The sequence below is a fragment of the Diabrotica undecimpunctata genome, chromosome 3, assembly GCF_040954645.1.
Source record: "Diabrotica undecimpunctata isolate CICGRU chromosome 3, icDiaUnde3, whole genome shotgun sequence".
NCBI lineage: Eukaryota > Metazoa > Arthropoda > Insecta > Coleoptera > Chrysomelidae > Diabrotica > Diabrotica undecimpunctata.
In genome coordinates, this window is record NC_092805.1 from 4,216,874 (window position 1) to 4,243,471 (window position 26,598).

General features: G+C 33.9%; 1 protein-coding gene across 1 annotated transcript; it reads left to right on the plus strand.

The window, feature by feature from the left end:
* Positions 1-6,296: 6,296 nt before the first annotated feature.
* On the plus strand, positions 6,297-22,082 carry LOC140436364 (UDP-glycosyltransferase UGT5-like). The gene is made up of 5 exons (XM_072525108.1): positions 6,297-6,452; positions 7,867-8,149; positions 14,708-15,511; positions 19,690-19,909; positions 21,781-22,082. Exons 2-5 carry the CDS (start codon positions 7,906-7,908, stop codon positions 22,058-22,060), a joined length of 1,548 nt encoding a protein of 515 aa, XP_072381209.1. The 5' UTR covers positions 6,297-6,452; positions 7,867-7,905; the 3' UTR covers positions 22,061-22,082.
* The last annotated feature ends 4,516 nt before the right edge of the window (positions 22,083-26,598 follow it).

Sequence of the window (26,598 nt, forward strand, 5' to 3'; positions counted from 1 at the left end):
AATGCTCTCTCGCTCTCTTGGACCCTTAGAAGATTACAGTTCCCGTCTTCTACGTGGCTAGCTTAAGTTTCCTCTCTCCTCTTGCATCCTTACTAATAGTTCAAGGGCTGTGTTTTCCCTATCCATTATGGGCCCATTCTCGAAGTGCTCTACTAGTATGACCAGGTCGTCTTAATTTCCTCTCCTAGGTTTATCTCCAATATATCATTATAGAGTACATCGCAGACCTAGAACCGAGTCGTGTGGCATTCCCACAGATGTCTTCATTGTGTCATCTTTAGTACCTATAGACTGGAAAATAGGTAACACAGTTGCGAAAATATACGAGCAAATATAAGAAAAGAAACTGAAATTAACATATACTCCGAGGAAATCTTTCAAGAAGCAATAGATGTTGAAGCCGGAATTCGAATTAACGGAGAATGCATCAATAACGTCAGATACGCGGATGACACGGTGGTATTCGCTGTTTGCAAAATACAGATTGTCATGATAATCGCCATCATCCGAAACGGATAGGCAATACAAAAAGAAGAAGAAGAAAGAAAAGTAGTCATAAAGCAAATGACAACTATAAAAACGGAGATATGATTCGTCTCAGAATATCCTTTCATTTGTGACGTATTATTGTGTTTTAGGCACGTAGGAAATTATTGCGTGCAGTTGGAGACAAATCTGATAGCTGCCAGGATTGTATTCAGCCCAATGTGCACTTTTTAAGAAATAGAAGTGGTATTTTATTGCAACAAAACTTAAGTTTTTGATTACTTTTGTATAAACTTTTGTAAATCGGTTTGTTTGAAAATAGATAAGCTTTATTCAAATTTTAATTATACTGGGTATATCAACAATAATAATTAAAATACAAAATGTAGTTCACAAGGTAGACAGATTCGAACGTAGTTATGAGGTCCGAATCGTTTTGTAATGCCCCTTTGTCCTCTTCTTGTCAATCGACGATGATAAATATAATAAAAAGTTGTGTAGAAAAAAAAAATGTTGATTTTATTGATAGGTACTACAAATTACACTATATGATGATGTTAAGGTAACTCTCTATAATAGACTGTGCTCACATGAGCTCAAATCCACAATTTATAATCTCACAAATAATTCATACCTCAGCACAGAGGTTATTGCTTCTATCATACTAACCAACTTTGAACTATTAGCTTACATTACAATTTAATCTAGGCCATCATTGCAACACTTACGAAGTTCAATTAGAAAAAATATATTATTCTACAATTCATTAACAGGTGAATGGACTTTAATTATTAAAATATTACTCGATATCATTTTCACAATGTTTAAATTATACACGGTGAAACTATAAAATGTTAAGAAGTTAATAATAATGTGAGATTACAAATTAAGGGATTAATTTGTGATTGAACACAAGTAGACTTGTGGGAGGTTTATCGGTCACAAAATTTTAGTAGAAAAAAAAAGGATATTGCTATTTCATCTTTTATTGAATACGTTTCAATGAACACAGTCCACACGTAAAAAAGGTCGACAATCAGCTGCACAGCACTATGAGGATGATAGCTGGTACAATTAAATCAACTCCCACCCAATGGCTTCCAGTATTAAGTCACATCCCACCTCCACATTTACGACGAGTCGACGCACTTACACGTGAATACAAAAAGATCATGAACAATATAAACCTGCCGATCCACCAAGATACCGAGGATGCACGAAATACCCGTCTCCGTTCTAGAAAACCACCAATGAAAACGGCAAGAATGATACATGAGGAGTTCAACATCACTGCATTACCCACAAGCCACCAGGTTTTGATCTTCCACGCAAAACATGGTCCACTCTAAATAGGATCCGAACCAGACATGGCAGATGTGCATACATGCTACATAAATGGGGAAAGAACCCGTCTCCTCAATGTGACTGTGGGGAGAACCAAACCATCGACCACATTATTCAAGAGTGTACCTCAAGATCCTACAATGGTAGCCCTGAAAACTTCCTGTTTGCAACTTCAGAGTCAATTGATTATATAAATACACTTGATGTTTGTTTGTAACTATTTAAAGTTTGTCAAATACCTATATTACTAGTGTTTGTGTATTTGTTCTAAATGTGTTGTAATTGCCTTACGATAAATAAATAAATAAATAAATGAACACATGAATCCATACATATCATCAGCTCATCGAAAAATAAATCAATAAGTTCACAACCATAGAGAAGATTACAAAGAAAAAAAAATCGGTTGCCTGTAAAGTCGGTTTTACGGGCGAAGATTTTACGTGACAACGTCTTTTTCTTGGTAGAATATTTATTGATATGAATATTATTAAATTGCACAATAGGAACAAGGAATTGAATGAAAATAAGAATTGCACAAATTTTAAGTATAGAAATATATTTTGTTTACTAAAACATTGTACATGTAAACTTAAACTTAACTAATTTCTATTTGAGTGATTTTGTTGAGGATAGGACGATGATAGGAGAAATATGAAATGAAAGGAAGTGTTTCTGCTGTAATGTGTCTTGAACGCCAAGAACGCTCGAGAAAGACAGAGACCAGTGATGTTCCGTGGAGCTTATCCAATATCGGGAGATGCCTTCGGCAAAATTCGGTAGATTTCGGTAGATCATATGCAATGACGTAAATTATATATATATATATATATATATATATATATATATATATATATATATATATATATATATATATATATATATATATATATATATATATATTATAATACAGTGCGTCCAATTAAGTGAACACCATAATGGAATTTTTTTTTAGTTTTATGACCTAAAACCTAAAATCAATCATCAATTAAATTTTTTGAGCCATATACACGAGGTTTGTCAAAAAATATGAACATATAATTCATATTTTTTGATAAACTGCCTATATTACTAAAAAAATTTAATATCTGATGATTGTATTCTAAGTTTTAGATCATTCAGAACTTTTTAGAAAGAATAACTTTTTTCCATAAAACTAAAAATAGAAAAGTTTCCCATTATGGTGGCGACTTAATGGTTCAAAAGTTAAAGACCTTAAATAATTATGCTGAACTAATTATTAGAAATAACCATAATTCATTGAATTTTGTTTAATAAATAAAGAATCAAATTATTGGGACCAAATGCTCACATCAGCTATTATGATACAAATAAGGTTTAATAATATTTTGCGAAATAGTTAGAGGTCATAATATTTACAGAAAGTTAAAATGTTCTGGTTCAAATAGATGTAACAACCATTATCTGCTAATGGATTAAGTCGGCAGTCAAAGAAAACCGACAGCACACACACCGTCATTTAGCTAATAATTTATCACTTGATACTTGAGATTCTTTGAGAATTGAAGAGACGTGTGTGAATGATTATGATTACGGAATGATGTTTATACAATATGTTATTATTAGGTATAAAATTACGAACTTGAATCTCGGGGTATTTCGCTTTCTTTGCATCTTTGCAAATATATTTTTAAACACTATAGGGAAGTATCAAATGAATTTTAATACAAAGCATCAATTTGATGAAAGTGAAGCATAAAAAAATTCAACTGGGGAACCATGGATTTAAACTTTTGATGCACTTCTGAAGCAAATCTAAATTAGTTTTTATCCAAGTAACAAAGAACAGAAGTATGTAAAAGTATGTATAACAACGTGAATACTATGAATAAAAATGAACTATGAGCTGGACGAATTAATGCAGAGCGCAGATATCGTTAGATTTGTAAAGTCACAAAGATTAAAGTGGCTTGGACACTTAAAAATAATGCCAGAAATAGGAAAAGATTAAGGCCTCGTAAAAGGTGGATAGTCGGTGTAAAGGAAGATCTTGAACTATGAACATCAGGCAGTGGTGAAGGAAAGTATCCGAGCGGGCAGAATGGAAGAACTGATGTCAGGATTTTGATTAGAGGTTGGAGCAGACGATATTTTATTTATGAGAAGTCTCCATGTCGAAGCTAACCGGATGCCGTCATCTCTTTTATTGAGACAATTTGGCCTTTTTTCAATTTATTTGGTTTCTCGAATAATTCTTGGTTTATAGAAGCGGATGGGGCTATGGTTCTGGAGTTTTCAAAATCAATTCTGTATGAATGTTCATAAATCCTATTTTGGATTCTACGATTTGTTTGGTCTATATAAGATCGGGGGCAGTCTGCACAAGGAATTTCATAAACTTCGTGTTATTCATATGGAATGTTGCTTTGGTGTCTTTTTAAACCAATCTGAATGGTATACATCCTATTATCTAGTTCACGATGGAGGTGGAAACTGATTCATCCCTACCGTTTCTCGACGTTATTATAAATAAGAAAACCAATCCCAAGTTTTCATCACTCTGTTTATCGAAAACCCACCCATACCAGTCGTTACTTGCATGCCAATTCTCATCATCCACTTTCACAAATTCACAAATTCAGTCATTAATACCCTTGTCTCCAAATCAATACGTCTTTGTGATGATGCAAGTAGACCTGATGAGAATGTGAAGTGGAAATAGATGAGCTCTTAGAAATTATTAATAATGATAAGAAGACTGAAACTTATAGTAAGATTCATGTAATGATGACGATGAAATATAATTACCTACTTATAAATATTCCACATAAAAATGTAATGGACAATTTTTTAAAATAATTATTTAATATATAAACGTATTTTTAAATGTGATATATTTAGGTTAAAAAAGAAAAAAATAATTAATAAAAACGACAGTAAAGCATTAAATAGGTAGGTATATAATGATCAAATACTAGGTATAAACAATAATTAGTTGCATAATTCATTTGCAACAATTTATACAAGTACATTGCTTACGACGACTTTAATTTATGGATAAGGATTTATTAACATAGTTGAGTAGGGGAAAGTAGTACAGTACACAATGAGACATGGTACACAATAAGACAATCTAATAATTTTTCAAATTTACAGAGGGTTGCAGTTTATTTAAACATCATTTAATCCACACAATGTCAACAAGTTCTTCGATTATTTACTAGCCGTTTATTCTAGATATCAAGCATCAGGGTTATCCCTATTAAGTTAATAACTTCTTACCTATGGAACAGAAATCAGGCGGTAATGTCTAAAGGTCATCTCGCCGATTTTATATCCGTAAAATATAGAGTCCCACAAGGTTAGGTCTGAGAACCTCTTTTGTTTATTATTTATGTCAACGATTTGACTAAATTCATATCTCCGTACAATTCGCAGATGATATGACATACGTTATATGAGGAAAAAATAATAATGATTTAAAAATGTCTTACGAGGAAGTTTCTACTAAATCTAGAACATGGTATGCTGCAAACAAACTAAAACTTAACTCCGATAAAACACAAAACTAGGCTATATCTGCAAGAAATTTACACAATGATCCAGATAACAAATGAACTGTTAAAGTATTGGGAATAACCATAGATAATCGACAGCTCATATCTCACAACTAAAGAAAATGCTATTCAGTCCATTATTTGTTATTCGCCAACTAGCAAGGGCTGTCAACTCTGAAACATTAAAAATGACATATTTTTTCACTCACACCTAAGCTATGGATTAGTCATATGGAACAATTCAACAAATGCACTTCAATTTTGCAGAATACAAAATAGAGCTATCAGGATTTTAGGAGTTAGTTATCTAGAACACTGCCGACTTTTCTTTATCAAATTAAAATTCAAAATCAAAATTATGTCGCTACCTACTCTGTTAATGTTTTAAGTTCTGACTGAAATTCACAGAAAAAGGGCTCATTTGATAAAGTAGTCTGATGTTCACGTTCACAATACGTGAAACTGTCACAGCACCTACGAACAAATCACTGTAGATTACGTCTTTCAGATAAAAATTGCCTTAATTATAACTTTTACAATATTTTATCAAAAAATATTAAACAACTTAGCTATAATAGTTTCGAAAAGTTATAAAAAATTATGTGCAATATGACTCATTGCAGAACATCCACTGAACTGGGGACATCCCACTTTCACAGTGGGTTCGATCCTCTTACTATTTTTTTTAATCTCAAAAATTATCGACCCTGGCCTACAAATACAAAAATTAATCTTAATATAATCAGAAACTTCGGCCTTTGTCCACGGTATAAGGTCGGAAGGGTTTAGGAAGTGGTTTTATTAAGTCATTTTAAATTCAGAGCGTCAAATACATATTTAATTTGTTAATTATAAAGTAATTTATTCATATAAACAAAACTTTTTTAGCAGATTATTAAACGTTTACGTTTTTCGATAGCGCTTCATTATCAACCTTGATCCTTAACATATTAGCATTTTTCCGAAGGTAAATAAAATTATTTAACCGGTTTAAATAAATTATTATATAGTTTATAATAATCACTACGTTTATATTATATTTAAACCTTTATCAGTTTACTAAAGTTAGTAGCATCAGTTTGCATCCGATTTGTGCAACACTTAGTAAGTTTGTCATTTTGTTTACATATTATAATATTCAATAATTTAGTTCTAAAAATAGTATAAGCGAATGGAGGAAGCACTATATAGAAATCAAATCTTAACTATCTTTTCTATAATTTAGTTCTTGTTGTTTTTTTAGTAAAAACTTTGAACAGAAGCGAAAATGAAGATTAATTCTTTTATATTTCCACTAGAGTATCTGATTTATAGATATAGATATAGAGTAGTGATATTCACGCACTGTTTATAACAATTTACATTTTTTATCTTTATTTGTATAGAATAAAATAGAACAAAAATTAATAAACAATTACATTATTACATATTATTAATTCATATATTAATATCTGTCTGATGGACTTCATTTTCAATACTTATAAGCGCTAGAGAAGATATTGTCTCAGATTTCTCACCCCTTAATGTACGCTCTACAATTTAATGCAGGAGTATCTGATCATGAAGCAGTATATACCAAATTTAACACTTTTAAGAAATAATCCTGGAAAACCCAACGTTTAGGTAGGATTTTTTCCGCTCAGACCTTTCGTAAATTCCAAAATTTTTGCTTGACTTCTGGGTGGTATTTTCCCTCTGTGGACGTGGACTATAATTTCAGTGACTTTGTAGATAGGCTTGTCTGTATTTTCAATAAGGCATTTCCTTTAATTACAAGTCAAGACATCCCAAAACGTGAACTACCAAAGGTATCCGCATATCAGCCAAGAATATGCGTAACTTTGGACTTTCTCAGGTTCATCTCCTATGCATCTTTTTGTAAAAGAAGATGTTCATGTTGAATAAATTATTCTGGAGTAGAAATCCTAGTAGCGTTTCTCCTCGGTCATTTTTTCCTGGGGAACCGAATTTTCCCAAGGATGTTTCTAGCTCTACTTCTTTTACACCTATTTTTGCGTTGAAATCGCCATAAAAAATGTGAATTGAGTATGAGAGTCATTAAGCGCAGTAGATATATCGTCATAAAACATTTCGATTTCTTATTTCTCTATTTTATTTTATTTTATAATATTTTAATTTTACTTTGTGTTATTTTATTCTATTTTCTTCTACTTCCGCTGTCAAAATAGGTGGTCCGGTATCATCATTTTTATTTTGTGTTGTAGGGACACTCCTATCGTCTTCAAATGCTGTTGTTCATTGAACACCCATGTTGTGCTCCTCTATCAACCTACAAATTTACTTGATCGCTTAAGGATATCCTGAATAGTGTTTGCAAAAATATTAGTTATCAATTTCTAGCTTAACCTTTGTCGACAATCTTCTACGCCGGTCGTAGTAGCATGATAACAAAACAATTTATTCAGTTATAAGTACATATGTAATTTTAGTTTTAATAATCTGTTATTAGAATTGTAACTATTGTTGATTTGTTAATCTTTTATTAATTTGTTTCAAGGCAATCCCAAGCTGATTCGCAGCTAACGTTGACAAGAAAATGAGGGCACACTTATTTCTGATTTTTCTATTAAAAATAATAAGCAATGTGAGCGGTTATGAAATTTTAGTAGTTTTTCCGAGTCCAGTTCCAAGCCATTATATCTTAGGAAACGCATTAGCGAGAGGTTTAGCCAATGCCGGACATAGTGTCACTATGGTAAGCTCGTTTGAAGAGAAAGATCCACCAAAGAACGGCAGCTATAAAGATGTAGTCCTAACTGGAATGATTGACATGATGAAAGGTAAGGAACTTTTGGCTATATACACTGTTTCGTAAAATTAACCGGACACTACTTATATTTTAAGTAAAATTAAAAAGTATTAAAAAAACTTAAATTCCAATCAATTTTTTTTATTACATGCTCAATAAAAACCGTAAAATAAAAGCGAGTTCCAAAATATTGATTAATTTATCAAGAAATAAAAATTTACCCCTACTGTATTAGCAGCATCAACCACTGAGAGTAATTAGCGGGAGGGCAAAATACAATAATTTATACACTATAAAATTACTAAGTAAATTACAATTTCAGTTGTGTTGATGTTAATTTAAAAATTTTAGTTCTATAATATTAAGATCTATAAAACTTATTTATAATTTGTTAAGGCTATTAATGTTTTTTAATAGTTACATAAGGTTTTAAAATTGCAATTAGGTCATAAAAATTAGAATATTGTGTCAGGTATTGAATGTTTGTGTTTTTTGTTGATGTATTTAGGACAATCAAGGTTATTTAGGGCAAGTTTAAGCCCCTTTGTTATTATAAATGATTCAGATATAAAGTTTCCTTCCTTAACTACACTTCTTGCATTTTTGTATATATTTGCAATAGCATCCACATAGTTTCTACTGAGACCTACTTTCGTCAATGTTTGAAACAGTTTTTTCAAAGGTACTGTATCGTATGCCTTCTCTAAATCTACAAACAATAGGTGGGTAGATAGATTCATTGCCTTCCGTTTTTCGATTACCTGCTGCAGAACGAATATACCATCAGTGCACGATCTTCCTGCACGAAATCCATTTTGTTCTTCTATGTCTTCGTATTCTGATTCTATTCTTTCTTTTATTATTCGACCGTACAACCTCTTCACTGAGCTGATAACAGTTATTCCTCTATAATTAGAGCATTTGCGTTTATCCCCTTTCTTGAATATTGAGCTGATGTATCTAACATTCCAATCATTAGGGATATTTTGTCCTTTTAAGTATTTGTTAAATAGTTGAACCAACATCTCATGTAATATTTTTGGTCCATACTTTACCGACTAAATTGTGATGTCTCCAGGTCCTGCAGCTTTACCGTTTTTCGATTTTTTGAGGGCATCGCTTAACTCTCCGGTTGTTATACCAATTATTTGTGTATGTTAGGATATTTCTTCCATTTCGATCTCTTGGAATTTACATCTATCCTCTCTCAGTAAAACCTCATAATGTTGTTTCCACTGTTTCAGATCTATTAACTGTAAGTTAGATTTTTCCTTTCCTTCCTCCCGGAGAGACTTTATCACCTTCCACCCTTGCTCAACTCTTATTCCACCCATATACCTATCCACCTCTGCACATCTTCGATCCCACATCTCATTTTTTATTTTTCACTACTTCTCTTTTTACATCTCGATTTAATTTTTTATATATCTTGTAATCTTCCTCCTTTCTCGTTGACATCCATTTCTGATAAGCAGTTTTCTTCTTGTTTACGACCGTTTGCATATTCTCCGACCACCATTCTTGATTTTTTGTTTCATGTTTGTCTTTATACTCCAAAGCTTCACTTATAGCCTCATGAATGCATTTTTTAAGTTGCTGGTATAATTCTTCCGTTGATATATATTTTCTCGATCCACATTTCGAAAGAAATTTTGTTGAATCTTCTTTGTTTGATGATGAAATGAAAGAAGAATTCATTTTATACAACCTATATTTTTTAAAAGAATCTAGTCTCTGAATATTTCATAGTTTGTTTATAAAAGTTTTACTCAAATCTTGCATTTGAATATCTTAACCATGTTCCAATAGGAACTTTGGCGAGAAATAAATCAAACCTTCACTTTGATGATTTTATTTTGATCAACGATTGGTTTTTATTACCAGAAAATGATCAAATTCAAAGCTTGGAATTTTATTTCAAAGTAAACATGTTTAATCAAGGTCAATACCGATATTCGAACCAGAATTTGTAATTATTTTTAACAGGTGTATTTTCTATATATTTTAATTGAAACATAATAACCTTAATAATAATTAAGAGCATTATTTATTTATTAAGTTTTATTAATTAGGATTGTAAATGTGCTCTGAAATTTCTCATATTCATAATATATTGAAAGTGGACTTGGTCCCATATCAGTATAGTCGATGACAATACCAAGAGAACCTGAGAGATATAATTTACCACTTTATAATAAAAATGGACAGCAAGTACTTCAGATATCTAGGCGTTAATCCTACAAGCAATACAAATACAAGCGATAACAGCGGCTAGAGTATCAGGGTTTCTCCGGGATATAACATGCAGAAAAAAATTTCATCATTCAGCCAATTGCGTCCACTGCTAGACATAGACCTCCCTCAGTTTCTTAAAATAACCTTACACTGGCACCGGGCCGCCAGTCGCCAGTTTTCTGCTACTTTTTTCGCTGGTTTTCTTCGGCGTATTCAATGCCTGATCTTTGCCTGATTTGTTGGTTTGTTATGTGGTCTCCAACCTTAGTTGCGGCATTTAGTTATTAGTACGTTTAATGTTTATAAGTTATTATTTACAGACTGTATGTACATTAAATTTATTAGCTTCCATATTTCTTTTAATAAACATGTTTTAGTTAGCCGAAAAGGGTGTTTCATTTGCATATTAATCTGGGTAGCATTTTAGTCACAAAATTTAAGAATATTGTAGGCTACTGCTAGCAAAACGTATTTAAGAAATGTAAAGAGGTCAGTGGATGGAGTCAGTTTGGTTTCAAAAATGGACTTGGCACGAGAGAAGCGATCTTTAGTATGCAAACATTGATACAGAATTGTTTAAATCAAAGAAAGGACATTTTTGTCTGTTTCATCGATTATGAAAAAGCATTCGATAATGTAAAACACGAATTGATGATAAAATACCTACGACAAGAATATAAGAATTATCGCCAATCTGTATTGAAACCAGACAGCAACAGTACGTCTTCAAAATTTCAACGAAACAGAAGATTTCTCCATTAAAAAAGGAGTAAGGCAAGGTTGTATACTGTCTCCAATGCTGTTCAATTTATACGTAGAAAAAGCCTTCGCAGAAGCAGTGGCAGACTCTAATAAGGGTATTAAAGTTAACGGCATATTTATTAATAACATCAGGTATGCCGATGATACAGCCATAGTGGCAGATAACATCGAAGATCTTCAATGCCTTTTAAATGATCTAACTCTTGCAAGTGAAGCTCGGGGTTTGAAAATAATTATCAAGAAGACAAAAACAACGATTATAAGTAGAAATGATTACCCCAACGCAAAGATATATGTCTCTGGAGAAGAAATCGAACAGGTCAGGCAATTTAAATACTTATGTACGAGGTTGGGAGCCCGAGAATGAAATAAAGAGCAGAGTTAAACAAACCAGAAATGCTTTTTTGAGGCTTCGTAAGTTTCTGACTGATCGCAAATTGGACTTCAACCTCCGATACAAGATGATTAAGTGTTATGTGTGGCCTGTTCTCTTGTACGGAATGGAAGCATGGACGTTAAAGGCCAGTTCCATTAACAAACTTGAAGTGTTTGAAATGTGGTGCCTGCGTCGAATGCTTAGAATATCATGGACGGACAGGGTGAGAAATGAGGAAGTACTCAGAAGAGCGGGCTTACAGGATAGGGAACTTTTTAGTTATCTAAAAAGTAAGAAGACTGCATACTTAGGACACATATTACGAGGAGAATGATATACTTTTCAGCAACTAATACTCGAAGGGAAAATAGAGGGCAGGGGGGTCTGGGACGTAAAAAAATGTCATGGCTGCGCAATATTCGACAATGGACAGGAATCCAATTTGTGCCATATCCTATCCTGAAACCTACCTGTTTTTTGGGCTGATAGAAATAGAAATTAAGTTTAGGCAATAGTTTCTTCGTTAAGATTTTCATTAATAATTAATTTGTATATATGCGTCAAGAGACTGGGGCTATGAGGCAATTGCCACTTCGGAAATCGTTCTCAAAATACATTAGTAAATTAAACAAATTTTTGTCTTTTGTTACTTGGTGAAAAATTCTTCTAATAATTTAATTTTATCTGACTCATTAATATTGACAATTCAGACATAAATTATACATTTTAAAGTAGTCTACTTTAGAATGATATTGCTAATATTGCAGAGTTGCTTTCCTGGTACGACTTTATTGCAAGATAGTTCATTCGATTACATGAAATCAACGTTAACTTGAGAATATCCGACAGAAAAATCATAGCATGTGATTCATCTTTAAAAAGACAACTACATGCCATGATGACAGTAAAATTCTCCTTTTAGTGATTTCATATTAAATCATGACGAAAATACCAGGAAAAAAACCTCATAATACTATTCCGACGTGGTAAGTGTTTGGTCTGAAATTTAGTTTACTCTCAATAAACACCAAACTCTAATTTTTTATTTATCTTATTTAAAAACATAAATGATATATCCTCGATATATTGCTGACTTACTAATAGTGGTATTTTCCTTTTATTAACTTACTACTGCATTCTACCGAGGAATTTGCGACACAATTAATCTCATTTAGCATAATTAGAGCCATTTCTTTGATTTTTTTTACCATATGTTTCTTTTAGGACTATACATGAATCGTTCCATTTTACATATTTGAGATCTATCAAATTCTCTATTTTCAATACAAGATTAATGTTCACTTATTCTTACATTTAATGGTCTTGACGTTTCACCTAAATAAAAATGATCGCATTCACAAGGTATTTTATAAATACAATTCTTTGTTCGTTCTTGTTCATAGTTAGGTTTAGTTTTAGATAAAATAGATCTCAGTGTGTTTGTTGTTTTGAATGTTGTTGAAATGATGAATTTATTTCCATCTTTTTGAGTTTTTCTGATAATCCTTTTATGTATGATATAAATATTTTCCTTGTAATATTCCTTTATATTCCATTATATGATGTTAAAGAAGAAATGAAATAGTTTTACATCGAATGAAAAAGAGCACAGAAATAACAAAAACGATAAAAATTCGAAAGCTACAATATTTCGGTAATGTAATGAGACATCCAGAGAGGTATAACCTTCTACACCTCATAATACAGGGTAAGATCGCCGGAAGGAGAGGCCCAGGCCGACGAAGAACATCCTGGCTCCGAAATCTCCGAGAATGGTATCAAGAGACCACCGCTGATTGATTTAGAGCCGCCGTAAACAAAGTTATTATTGCCAATATGATCGCCAACCTTCGATAATCGGACAGGGTACTAAAAGAAGAAGAAGATATGATGTTGCTCTTTTTCTGGTATGTTAGTTATCATTCCTGTGTAGACTTGTAGATTCCAGCAATAGGTATTAGTCGAATCACACAATACAAAAATTTTTTTAATATATTTATCTAGCGTAGATTTCATGTAGACCCTGAATGGACATCTTTCGCGAAAAGGCACAAGTTGTTCGTTGATACAAACATGATGGTTGTGAGTATAGGCCTTATTACAGTTTGAGGCAAAATTATCATCTATATCTCTTATTGGACATAACTTATACGAAGCGCGTCTTTCTGGGTGTGTTGCAAGATCATCAAACCTTAGAAATCGAAGCAAAGACTTGATTCTGATCGAAAAACAGGCCTCTGAAACGCTGGGTTTTTTGTACTTCTCAGCTCCAAAATTGGTTCGTGATTTGCCTTGAAGCATCCGGCAATAAGCAATAACCCGATAAAGGCATACAGTTTTCCTTACTGACGGGATTCCAGTTATCGCCTAAAATTGATCGTGCGTGAATATTAGATTCACGAATGACAATGTCTATAATTTCATCGGAAAACAAAACAACAGAAAGTTAGTCAACATTTCTTACTCCGTTCCCAAAATCTTTAATTACCACTTCTTGTTCGTTTTTTTTCCGAGTTTGCCGTTAAAATCTCTCATTATCAGATTGTAATGGGCCGGTTCCAATAAAAACAAATACATGATTATTGAAAGCAAAAGACGTAGTTACAAAACCTGTGTAAGATCTATGACCTACGCAACAGAAACACGAGCAGAAACAATTACTGTTAAACATCTACTAAGGAGAACAGAAATGAAGATACAAAAGTGAGATATAAAGTAAGGAGCAACGATATCAGAACCATGTGTAACATCCGCATTTATAAGACGTTGCAAAACGGTCTAAAGTCAGAAAGAGAACATGGAGCGACCCGATTTTGTTAGAATGAGTGATAATTTGCAAATATTGCAAATGAAGAGAAACCTAACACCAGCAGACGTTGGCATGAAAGTTAAATATTACTTTTATGTCTTTATAAATTTAAGATCTTGAAATGTATTTCGTATTGATCAGGACACATTTTAGGAATATTATCGGTTTTGCCCGTTTTATTTAATAAAAATTTGAGAGTTGGGTTCCTACTTTTAAAGAAAAATGAATATACAGTTTTGCGGGTAATATAATTTGGGGTTCATCCAACTTCGAATAAGTAAGGGTCAAGTACGGATTTGCGTCATCTAAGGATTAACTTCTCTACATCTTATTTTTCATCTTTTGTCCTAATTTAATTTATTATTTATGATTTTTTTATTATGTTCAATTACCTTAAAGTTTTTTAGATTTGAATGTACCTCAATGGATGGAGTTTGGAGACATGAACCCAATAAAAATAATTTATTTGTCGCACACTCCTGGACATGCCATTACCAATTTTACATTGAGACACCCAAATTTTCGGGAATTAGTAAACTCCGGTAAAACCTTCGACGTAATAATTTTGGAACAGTTTGTAAATGATGCCCTTAAAGTCTTAGGTTGTCATTTCAATGCTCCTGTTATACCTCTAGGCACATGTACACCCAGCATGTGGGTAAACCAACCGTCTGGTAATCCAGAAGTGCCGTCGTATGTGCCAGACCTTTATCAAGATTTCCCTACAAGAATGAATATTTGGCAAAGAGGAATGAATAGCTTATTTGTAGTTGCAAGACGAATTATGAATGATTTCATATTTTTACCGGTACAGGAGGAGTTCGTCAATCAACACTTTCCTCATTGTGCGAAAGGTAGGGATTTTTATTACAACGTCTCACTCACACTAGTTAACCATCACGAAACTATTAATGACCCAAGACCTTTGGTACCAAGTATGGTAGCAATTGGAGGTTTCCATATTAATCCCCCGAAAAAGTTACCTAAGGAACTGCAGATATTCCTGGATGAAGCCAAAGAGGGAGTTATATATTTCAGTGTAGGTAGCAATGTTATGCCTTCGTCGCTTGGTAATGCCACCGTTGAAGCCATCGTAAACGCTTTAAAGAAAAGAAACGAAAAAGTACTTTGGAAATGGGACGACAGTGTGTTTTCAAGTAAACCTGTTAACTTTAAAGTCGGAAAGTGGTTTTCCCAACAAGACGTCTTGGGTAAGTCTTTATTTGTAATTTATATACTTTACAAATTATGATACTAATATTAGATATAATTAAATTGTTTAGATTTGACTAACATGCTAGGAAACACGATGGTAAAGATGTCTTTGTTAAGTTTATAAAGTGCGGCTCTCAAATTAAAAAAAAAACTTAAAAAAATAACTTCTTATGTTTTTTTCTGAATAATATCACAATGTAGGCAGATGTCTGTACTGTGTTCAATTAATGATTATTGTGGAGGTGTGGTTGAATAATGATTGTAGAGATCAGGCCGTGTGTTCAAATTAATAGAGATCCTGTTATTTCAGATAAATCTCCTGGAAGTGGAATTTTGATAACAGCAGACATTAACGTAGGGAATATATATGAATCGCTTATTTTAGAAACAACTTAAGTCACATTCAGACAGTTTGCAGGAGATGAAAAAAACGTTTTGAGAGTTTATCTGAACATCTTCACTAAAAGCGAAGTTTGAAGTTAATAAATGACACCTAATGTAAGAATTTATCAAAAACAAAAGCATTCTAAATCGTTACTAACTTTTTTAAAATGGACTTAAGTTGTTTCAGTAATGAAATGTCAGGTTTCAAAACAAAAGTATTTATTACTAAAGAATTTTAATATCATGCAGTTTATTTTGTGACTTCATTGGATTTTGTCTTAGTTGCTGATGTTTGAATTATATTTTCGTAAAATGGTTTGAACGGTTCATCCACCCATTGAAGCAGTGTGGTCAAATTTTCTTTTTTGGCCACTAGTATTGGAGCCTTTTAAGGTGACATTTTAATTGTTACATTACTTGTTTTTGAAATAAAAATATTGAAGGTACTCCATATCGCACCATTAATGTATTCACTAGCTCAAATAATGCCGGGAGCATCAATGCTGTAGACCAAATGATGCAATTTGCAAAATTGAGAACGAAATTCGTTGGTCCCTTGTTAGAGATAGTGCAAACACTCCTGACCATTGAGCTGCGCGAAGGCGGAGTCAAAATTTACGTAAAGGCAGAAAGGTTCTATTGTAAACCAAATTTCGTCTACTGCGCCGTGGTCATGAGTGTTTGCACTATCTCTAACTTCTGTGTCTCGGTCGACGAATATTCAGACTTACAATACCTAGGCCACCAGTCTTTTAAATTTATAATACTTTCCTTTTTAATTTCACAAACAGTGAATAGGTTTTGGGTACTTGCGGTAACAATGACCTCCGTGTACTTATAGATGTCATAAACTCGGTCAAATTTTCTGAGGTTTCTTTTAATAACCCCAAAAACACGCTCTCAGGGAAGAAATGAGTAACGTCGAAGTGAGAAAAATTGTTTTCCTCTTGTTTGATTTAAAAAAAATTTTTTTTTTGAAATCTGCCTGTATTGGTTAAAGCCAAACACATTCTTATAACGCAGTGGTTTTTGTTTTGACCTGAGCAGTTGTCAGAAAATAGGCGTAGTTCTTTTACATTTGTTCCAATATATTTTTCACATCTGTTCCAATATATTTTTCAGTATAATCTAATAGAAAGCTGCAGACTTCATTCGGGCTTTTTCGTGTTTCTGCTTCATGGTAAATATAAAGAACGGATTTTCGTGACTTAATATTGGTGGTGCAAAAAACATTTACGGTAAGCTGCGACAGATAAAATAAGTCTTGTACAGGAATTGCTGAAAGTTTTAAGGTTCCGCATAAAATCGAAGGCGATTGCTTCTACATCATCTCTTTGAATGCATTTCTTAACTTGATCATGTAGGGCAGTGTAAAATTTTTTACCGCTACTTTTTTGCTGCTTCACCCAGACTAGGGCTTTTAATTTTTACATTAAGCTCCTCACAGACATTGCATGTGTCAATTTGTGGCCTACCAAAATTTAGGTTAACATTTTAATGAAAAAATTTATTGTACTAACTGTATTTTAGTAACAGGTTCTCCATCCTTAACGTTTTCAGCACTGATGGTTGGTTGATCGTTGTTCATAATAATATTAAAATCTGAACGTTTTTCTTTCAATATACAGACAACTTTTTGTAAGCAGTAATTAGAACAAACAATAGAAACACTATAAGCTTTATAGGTTATAGTAAATGTCGATATGCAAAAAAAGACAACTGACAGTTTAGTGCAGAAACAACCTTAGTACGGGACTAAAGGCGAGTTTTCACGGGTCGATCTAGGTTGAACAATTTGGATTGTTCGAGCACAATTCGATCTGTGTGGAAAGCAAAAAGGTTTACACGACAGGCGATGAATGTTGAATTAATTGTGATACAAAATGGCGCCACGTGAAATAATTAATGTAGGTGTGCAATTAACTTGCTGTGCAATTTGGGAAGAAATTGCTAAATCAAACAAAAAGAACAAAAAACGAACGTGGTGGACTCGACCGTGGATTGTGAGACGAAATATCCATGGTGCATCACAAATCCTGCTCCAAGAAATGGTTGTGGAAGATCCAGAGGCTTATAGAAATCATTTAAGAATGTTTAATGCTCATTTTAGAGAACTTTTACAAAAAACTGGTGAGACAAGTCAAAAAAACGATACAAATATGCGTGAAGCATTACCAGCAGGGCTGAAATTGCAAATAGCTCTTCGATTTCTAGCCACTGGAGACAGTTATGTGTAAATGATTTATTAAGGACTAGTACAACAAAATGAATGTTTTTAAAAATAAAAAAAAATATTATCTACCTACCATGTTTGATTGCCTTTTTCTGCCTCCCATCGATACTGTTCCCAGAAAACTATCAGCATGTTTAAGCCAAATTAGTCCGGTACATATAAGTCGTCAGGTCCAGAGCCACCTTTTAGTGATTTTAATACTTTGCTCAATTCACGATTGTATGTTGTTCTAATATATTGGGTTTATTCATATGTTGTAGAATTGCTTGCAATGCCTCTCGCCTTGCTTGTAGATTGCGATAAAGCTTGGTTTGTGGATTCCATAATACATTATAGTTTTGATAAGCATTAAAAAACCTTGCCATGCCTGCATCTGACCATTTTTCAGTCATTTTTTCCCAAAATTACAGCTTGTAGTACTAAAAACAACAACTTTATACACGCTAGAAGTACTCTACTCGGCTTTCGGTACGTTGTGTTTCCGTTCGATCAGGTGTTTACATATTCGATTCCAGTCGTTCGACATCGATTCGGCGACAATCGCCCGTCAAAATTAGACAGTCTTTCTATTTCCGTCGAATCGACTCACTCCGCCGAACGGCCAAGTCGATTTATGGTTTACATATTATTCAATTTGCTTTCGATTTCATAATCGACTTAAATCGTTCAATCCAGATCGACCCGTGAAAACGCGTCTTTAGGGTGGTTTCAGAAATACATGAATATTTTAAATCGACGGGACACAGAAATACATGTTGGTTTTATAAACTCAAAATCGCCAAAATGTGACTTCTCTTCTCTATAGAAATCGGTAAAGTGCGAATTCAAGCTTACCGGCAGCTATTGGACGATGATGTTAGGGATAACCTTTCATTCCGAGAATACACCTACAATTTACTATTGCAAAAGACCATCTTGTTCACTCTTTACGTAGAGAAAAAAACGTTAAAATCAAAGTAGACTTTTTTTTCACTCATACGTACTAAAACTAGTTAAAAATTTCGCGAAACGGGACCAGAAGTTAATAAAAAAAAAGGAGGTCGAAAAACATATTAGGAATGAAGGGGCAAAAGTAGCAATTTTATGCCATGTTAGTTTGGAATCTAGTTCAAGGAATAAAAAGTTGTTTAAGAATGGTTTTTCGCTCACTACTGTCCACAAAATACTACAAATATTACAAATTTTATCCGTACAAAATACACTTTATAATACATGTATGGACGTTCATGGATATCATTTTAAACATAACATTTAATTAAGTAATTACAGCTGATGAGTAAACTGTTTTGAATTGCGAATTTATATCAATAATATCGTTTTGGACGTGACGCAAAAAACGACACTAGCAAATATAGGTGTTACATTTAGTTTTTATGAAAATGTAACACTTTCAATAAACTGATACTTTTCCACAAGAATCTCACTTTCCATTGCTTTATCTCTGGTAGTACTTTTTGGTTAGGTTCGGTAAAAACAAAATGTTTGTTTTATTCTGTGTCTAACTATTTTATGTACCAATATCAGTTTATGCAAAACTAATTTTATATTTCGTTTTAGCCCACCCAAACGTAAAACTTTTTATTACACATGGTGGTCTATTGAGTCTTCAGGAAGCCGTGTACAATGCAGTTCCGGTTTTGGTTTTACCCATTTTTGCGGATCAGTTTAGGAACGGAATTTTAGTAGAAGAAAATGGATTGGGCTTAAATCTACCAATTCGAACAGTTACTGAACCAGCGTTGGTTGATAAAATCGATAGGATAATGAGGGATTCAAAGTAAGTACAAGAGTTATTTAGTTGATGACAGTGAAAAAAAGTAGGTGAGGTAGTTCACCTCAGCCAAATGTTCGGTTTACATCTAAACGTTTCCAAAACTAAAACTTTAGTATTTTCAAAGACACCAATAAACAGTAGAGAGTACAATATTCAGTGTAATCCAAAAAAAGAAATTCTATCAAGAATCGAACAAGCAAGGAAAGCATTCATGAGCATGAAAACATTTTTTACAAGATCCGACCTTAGTCTGCAGCTTAGAATCCGAATGATTAGATGCTACGTTTTTTCTGTCTTACTGTATGGCTGTAAAAGTAGGACAATGGACTCTGAAATAGAAAAAAGAATATATGCCTTTGAGACGTATATATACAGACGAATTTTGAGAATTTCATGGGTACAAAGATTTAATAATGTTGAGGTAAACAAAAAGAATGATGCCTTATCAACAACACTTTTTAATCTAACTTTAGAAGCTGTTGTTAGAAAACTGGATATAAACGGCTGTATTAATACAAGATCAATGCAAATATGTGCATATGCGGATGATGTTGCCTTAATAAGCCGCAACAAAATTGTATTAAGCGAAAAAGTTATAAAACTGAAACGAGAAGATGCTACGTTTGGTCTATATATAAATGAAAGTAAAACAAAATATATGGAGTGCACAAAATCGAATCAACATGAGAATCTGAAGGTAGACAACCATACCTACAAATATGCCTCCACTTTTCCCTACCTAGGCTCAATAATAAATGATAACAACAACATCAGTCAAGAAATACAGGCACGGATTCTTAGCGGTAATAAGTGCTTTTATGCATACAAAGACTTAATAAAAAGTAAGTTACTGAATCGTGAGTCTAAGCTGAGAATCTACAAAACAGTAATTAGACCATTGGTCACATATGGATGTGAAACGTGGACCCTCTCAACCACTGATGAAAATCAACTGAGAATATTTGAGCGCAAAATACTAAGGAAAATATTTGGACCAACCCAATGCAGCGATGGTTCGTGGAGAAATAAAATGAACCACGAGTTGGATGAACTAATGCAGAGCCCAGATATTGTTAGATTTGTAAAGTCACAAAGACTAAACTGGCTTGGTCACCTAGAAAGAATGCCAGATAATCGAGCTGTAAAAGTAGTCCAGAGATGGAAGCCCCAAGGAAACAGAACAAGAGGAAGGCCCCGTAAAAGATGGATAGACGACGTAGAGAGGGATCTTAAAACCATGAACATCAGGCAGTGGCGAAGAAAAGTATCCGACAGGGCAGCATGGAAGAACATTGTTAAGTAGGCCAAGACTCACAAAGGGTTGTAGCGCGATTAGAAAAAGAAGAAGATGTCTACGAACCGTGAGCTGATACATCCTATCCTATGAATATATACATCTTATGAATTTGTTTTTATATCTGACTCTCATAGAGGGCGCTAGTTACAGGATTCGTACCAAGTATTACCCAACGTAACAATACAATTACCCAACATACAATTTTACACCAAAAAGATACTCGTGGCGATGCAGGTAATCTTGTCTTAATAAGTAGAAGATCCGGTGAATTAAAAGAAATGTTTAAAATATTAGGATAAAAGTCAGCTAGTATAGATTAGGCACGTAATTGAACTGACAGAAAGAAACATTCTCAAAAAATTAATAAACACTGAGTGTAGTACAAAGAAAAAACAGGACGACCTAGAAGAAAATGGATGAAGGTCGTAAAAGAATGTCTAAAATTGTTAGGGGTATGAGATTTAAAAAATCTATTGTTTTTTCAGAATAGATTATTCTGTTTCTCTATATGTTATAGTCTTAAATTTAGATTGTTTTGTATTATTTAAATTAATTTTTATCGAGTTATTTTTTGTAGATATAAAGAAAATATGCAAAAACGATCTAAGCTATTCAGAAGCAGACCTGTAAATCCGTTGGATTTAGCTATTTTCTGGGTGGAATACGTAGCCGAAAACAAAGGTGCACCACATCTGAAGGTACAATATTTAAACATTGAATGGTACAAAATATTGTTATTAGACGTGATAGCGTTATTTAGTACAATTGCGTTAATTGCAGCTGTAATTGGTTATTTTATTTTAAGAAAATTACTAAAAGTGTTGTTAGGAAGTAAAGAAAAAGTTAAAAGACAATAAAAATATATTTATAAAATAAAAATTTATGAGTTTTAGTTTATCCATCGGGATCCTCGGAATGAGAACTTCCTCACCTTTGAGTTTTCCTATCATTATCGTAGCGTAAATTACATTGTTCATCAATTTACTAACCACCAAACGCGTACCGTTGCACAGTTTTGGTTGGTTTATGTTTCGAAGCATGATTACTACGGAGCCAACCTTTAGGCGTAAATTGTGCGGTGGTAAGCCAGGCACGTCCAAAGAGTTTAAAAATTAAATTGGATAGTTGGTGGCTTCATCTTCATTTGTGACGCAGTCAATAGATTTGAACGAATGCATTGTTCCAATGATCTTATTTTGAATTATGTAGTTCAGGTCATCTACATCTTTATTCTTAGCCGCTAAAATTGCTCGCTCACTCAACCATTCATTATTTTTGTAGTTAGAAATAATATTTGGAAATACATTGTTGATAAGTTCGTCTTTTGATGAGACAAAATTACAGAAATTATTTGGAAATGATATTAATCCACTCGATTCATCGACAGGTACTTGACCATTACCGATAGTCAGCAATTGCTCCGAGAAATCTTCAGCAGATGTATCATTAAGCAATGTAACTCTCATGTTTGTTGTCAGCTGCAGTTTCTTCACATAGCGTCATAGATTTGACGATTTGAGGCAAGCGTTTATTTCATCGGCAGCCGTAGATCTTGGAATTACTGGCAGTATTTGGCGGAAATCGCCAGACAGTAAAATCATTGCTCCTCCAAAACATCTCGAGTCATTGCGTAAATCTTTTAATGTTCGGTTAAGTGCTTCTAATGCACGTTTATGCGCCATTGTGCATTCGTCCCAGATGATGATTTTCGATGCCGCTAAAACTTTGGCCATTGCTGAGTGTTTTGCAATATTACACGTTGGTTCTTCAATAGTTTAAAGATTTAACGGTAATTTGAGTGCTGAATGAGCCGTACGGCATCCTTCTAACAATGTGGCTGCTATTCCAGAAGAAGCAACTGCAACCGCTATGTTGGATCTCGCCCGAACAGTTGCTAAAACTAATGACATAAGGAATGTCTTTCCAGTTCCACCAGGGGCATCTAGGAAATATAAACCACTATTTTCATCAGCGATTGCCTTCATTAAAGTATCATAAACTTCCTTTTGTTGGTAATTCAACAGGGGTACATTCCTTTGAACTACTAAATCTAATTCCTGGTGATCATATTCACGTTCCCGTTCCAATTCTCGATTAAATGCGTCATTCATTTCACGATTTGGCGCTGGCATTCCTAACCTGATTAATAAATTACCGCACATGAGGTAACACATATCTTCGATCAAGAGTAAAGCACGATTATGTATCTCCTCATTCATCTCAATATCGTGATTTCTGGAACTGACACGACTTTGATGTAAAATATCTTCTGACATACTATCCTTGTATTTGTGCCACAGGTTACATGGGTTTGATGGAAAACATGTCGAAATTATGATAGCGAATAATGTGCGTATCTGACTTGGAGATGCAGAGATAATGGCTTCAGCGATTGTCGTATCCCAATGGGTATCGTTTTCTAATAAGTTCAATTCTTCACATGCAGCACGATATGTTGGGAATATTACACCATTAACAGTTCGTAGTGTCTCAAATGAAGTTGGCCCACGCACATTTACCAGCAACAACCGCAAATAGAAACATTCATCATTCTTTGGATGAACTGTATACATACGACCAAGAGCATCAGTAGAACGCACATCTGGATACCCAGGAACCGCATCACCTTGCTTCCGTCTTTGAAAATTCTTGGATGAAGCATTCCAAGTATAATAACGTGGCATCTCCGAGTAAAGCAAAGTTCGTGCAAACTGATCGCTTTGGCAGATTGCAAAAAAACTGGTCAATGTAGTTGCCTGAGGTGTTTCAGCACGTTGCCTAGCATTCGAAGCCGGGAAATATACTCGTTGACCATTCTCCAGATGCACCGCCAAATGTATAACAGTAGGATGACGTTCGTGAATTGAAAATGCGAATATACGCCAAATCGCTTCATTACAGTTCACATAACGACCAACTTGATAGCGTGAAATTTCATCGTTGGTATTTGAGGATTGCAGTCCAAAAACCGCCATGTCACTGCCTTTCGTGACATATTTGCAAATATATTTTATGGACTTAACTGAATTGCAGTATTCAACGTTGCAATGTGTCTTGAACGTTTTAGAAATAAGTGGCGAATATGGAACAATCCAACTGTTGTCGACAACGAAATCCATTCTTTTCACTTTCGTTGTGACAGTTCGACCGTTGTCATCTGGTGATCGACGCCAATACAGCGGATACCCATCGTTGCCAGTGACAGTCTCCGCCGTTAATTTCCGTGGATATCGTTTAGAGCACTTTCCATCGACCATGCAAGGTGATTGGGGATTGATGGCACCACACGGTCCATGAATCATATTAGTAGTAACAACATCATGTAGGTCTGGATCGACTTCATGATCAGGAATCTCGGCACATATGATATCATCTATTTGGTCAGGCTGAATTCTTTCCACTTACCAAATAAGAATGTGTGCGTGCGGCAGGCCTCGCTTTTGCCATTCGATTGAATACATCCAGCATCGAGTATCTCCAAAGACGCGTTGTTTAACAATAAAGTTCATCAGGGACCGAATTTTTTGCCTGAATATACGTGCTGTGATGTCGTGTCTATCATTTGATGTTTGTCCGGGAAGCAGCAATTGAGTAATTTCTATCCATTTTGGATTACAGGTAAAAGTAATAAAGAGATCTGGCCGGCCGTAATGACGAACATATGTCATTGCATCTTGTGCATATTCATGCATATGACGTAGGCTACCAATGTACGTCGCCGGCAGAATAGTTAATCGACCAATATTAGCTGCATTTCCTTCAGTACTAACTGCATCACGTAAATGGATGTACTCCTCAGAACGCAGTTTGGCTTGGTTCAACCTAATAAATGTTAAACGTTCCGTTTCTATTTTTACATACATGTCAACGCAATACTGCCGAAACAATCGACGAAACCGCAGCAAATAGTTGTCAGCATTTTGACGAATCATCAAACGATATGCATAATAATTCATTGAGCTAACTTTCTTTGTAGTTTCTTCACCTCAAATTAAAAATTTGATAATTAACCATTTCAAAGACAAATAATACATACATTAACCATTATTAAGATACTGATACTTTACCATACTCTGTGACACTCTCAATATCGAAGCCGTAATCTTGGTTAGAGTCGTAGTTTCCGTCCCATAGGTCATGACCGGTAATAAGGATTGGTCAGATACTTTTCTTTTGAGGCTAATTGTTATGTTGGCTCTAAGCGTGTTTCTCTGTTTTCCAAAGATCGCCCACGCTAAAGTTTGGTTATCCCTGCTGATTCTTATTTCATGACCCACACACGTATATTTCTCCACAAGTTCTACCACTTTGTCTTGAATATTTAAATGGTTATTGGAGATCATATTTGTCATAAACTTAAGTTTTGGTCAAGTTCATTCTGAGGCCCACCCTCGAACATGCAAAATTAAATTCATTTAACATATCTGTGGCTACTCCTAAATTATCTGTGATAAGGACAATGTCATCTACGAAACGGAGATGGTTAAGCTTTTCGCCGTCTATTGTTACTCATCTGTGGTCCCAATTGACCATCTTAAAGGCATACTCTAAAACCGTTACGAATAATTTCGGTGACAATGTATCTCCTTGTCTTATCCCACGTTTTATATTTATTTGTTGGGTTTTATCGTGTATCTTAACAGTCATAGTGGCATTTTTGTAAATATTATAAATAAGTTCACTATACCTATGGTCAATCCTGCAATCATTCATTGCTTTTATAAGTCTGTCTATTTATATCGTTTCGAACGCTTTATGAAAATCTATAAAAGTCAGAACAAGAGGTTTGTTGTATTTTATAGATTTTTCAATAAGTGTCTTTACTGTATGGAGGTGATCATTGGTACCATAATTTGATCAGAATCCTGCCTGCTCTCCCGGTTGGTAGAAATATAATTTTTCTTCCATCTTGATGTCACACCTTGTGAAGAGCGTGTATATGTGGTTCAACAGGCTAATAGGTCTATAATTTCCTAGGTCCGTTCTATCTCTTTTTTTATGCAAAAGGCTGGTTATAGCATTGTTCTATTCATGGGGCACCTCTGTTTGCTGCAAACATAGATTAAACAGTTTCCTTAATTTATTTAATAGCATTTCTCCTCCATTTACGATAGCTTCTATTACAATTCCATCCTCTCCTGGAGCTTTATTATTTTTCGTTTTTCTTATCGCTTGTCGAATCTCATCTACCTTTATTTCTGGTATTAGTTCTGAACCTTGATTTATGATCTTCTTTGAAATGGCTGTTTGTATTCCTGTTTGATCTTCTCGTCTACTTCCATATAACCTCGTAAAACTCTTCGACGACCTGTATTAACTCGTCTTTACATAATATTATTTCATTTTGCTTGTTTCTTAATTTATGAATTTCGTCTTTTTAATTCGTTAGCTTTCT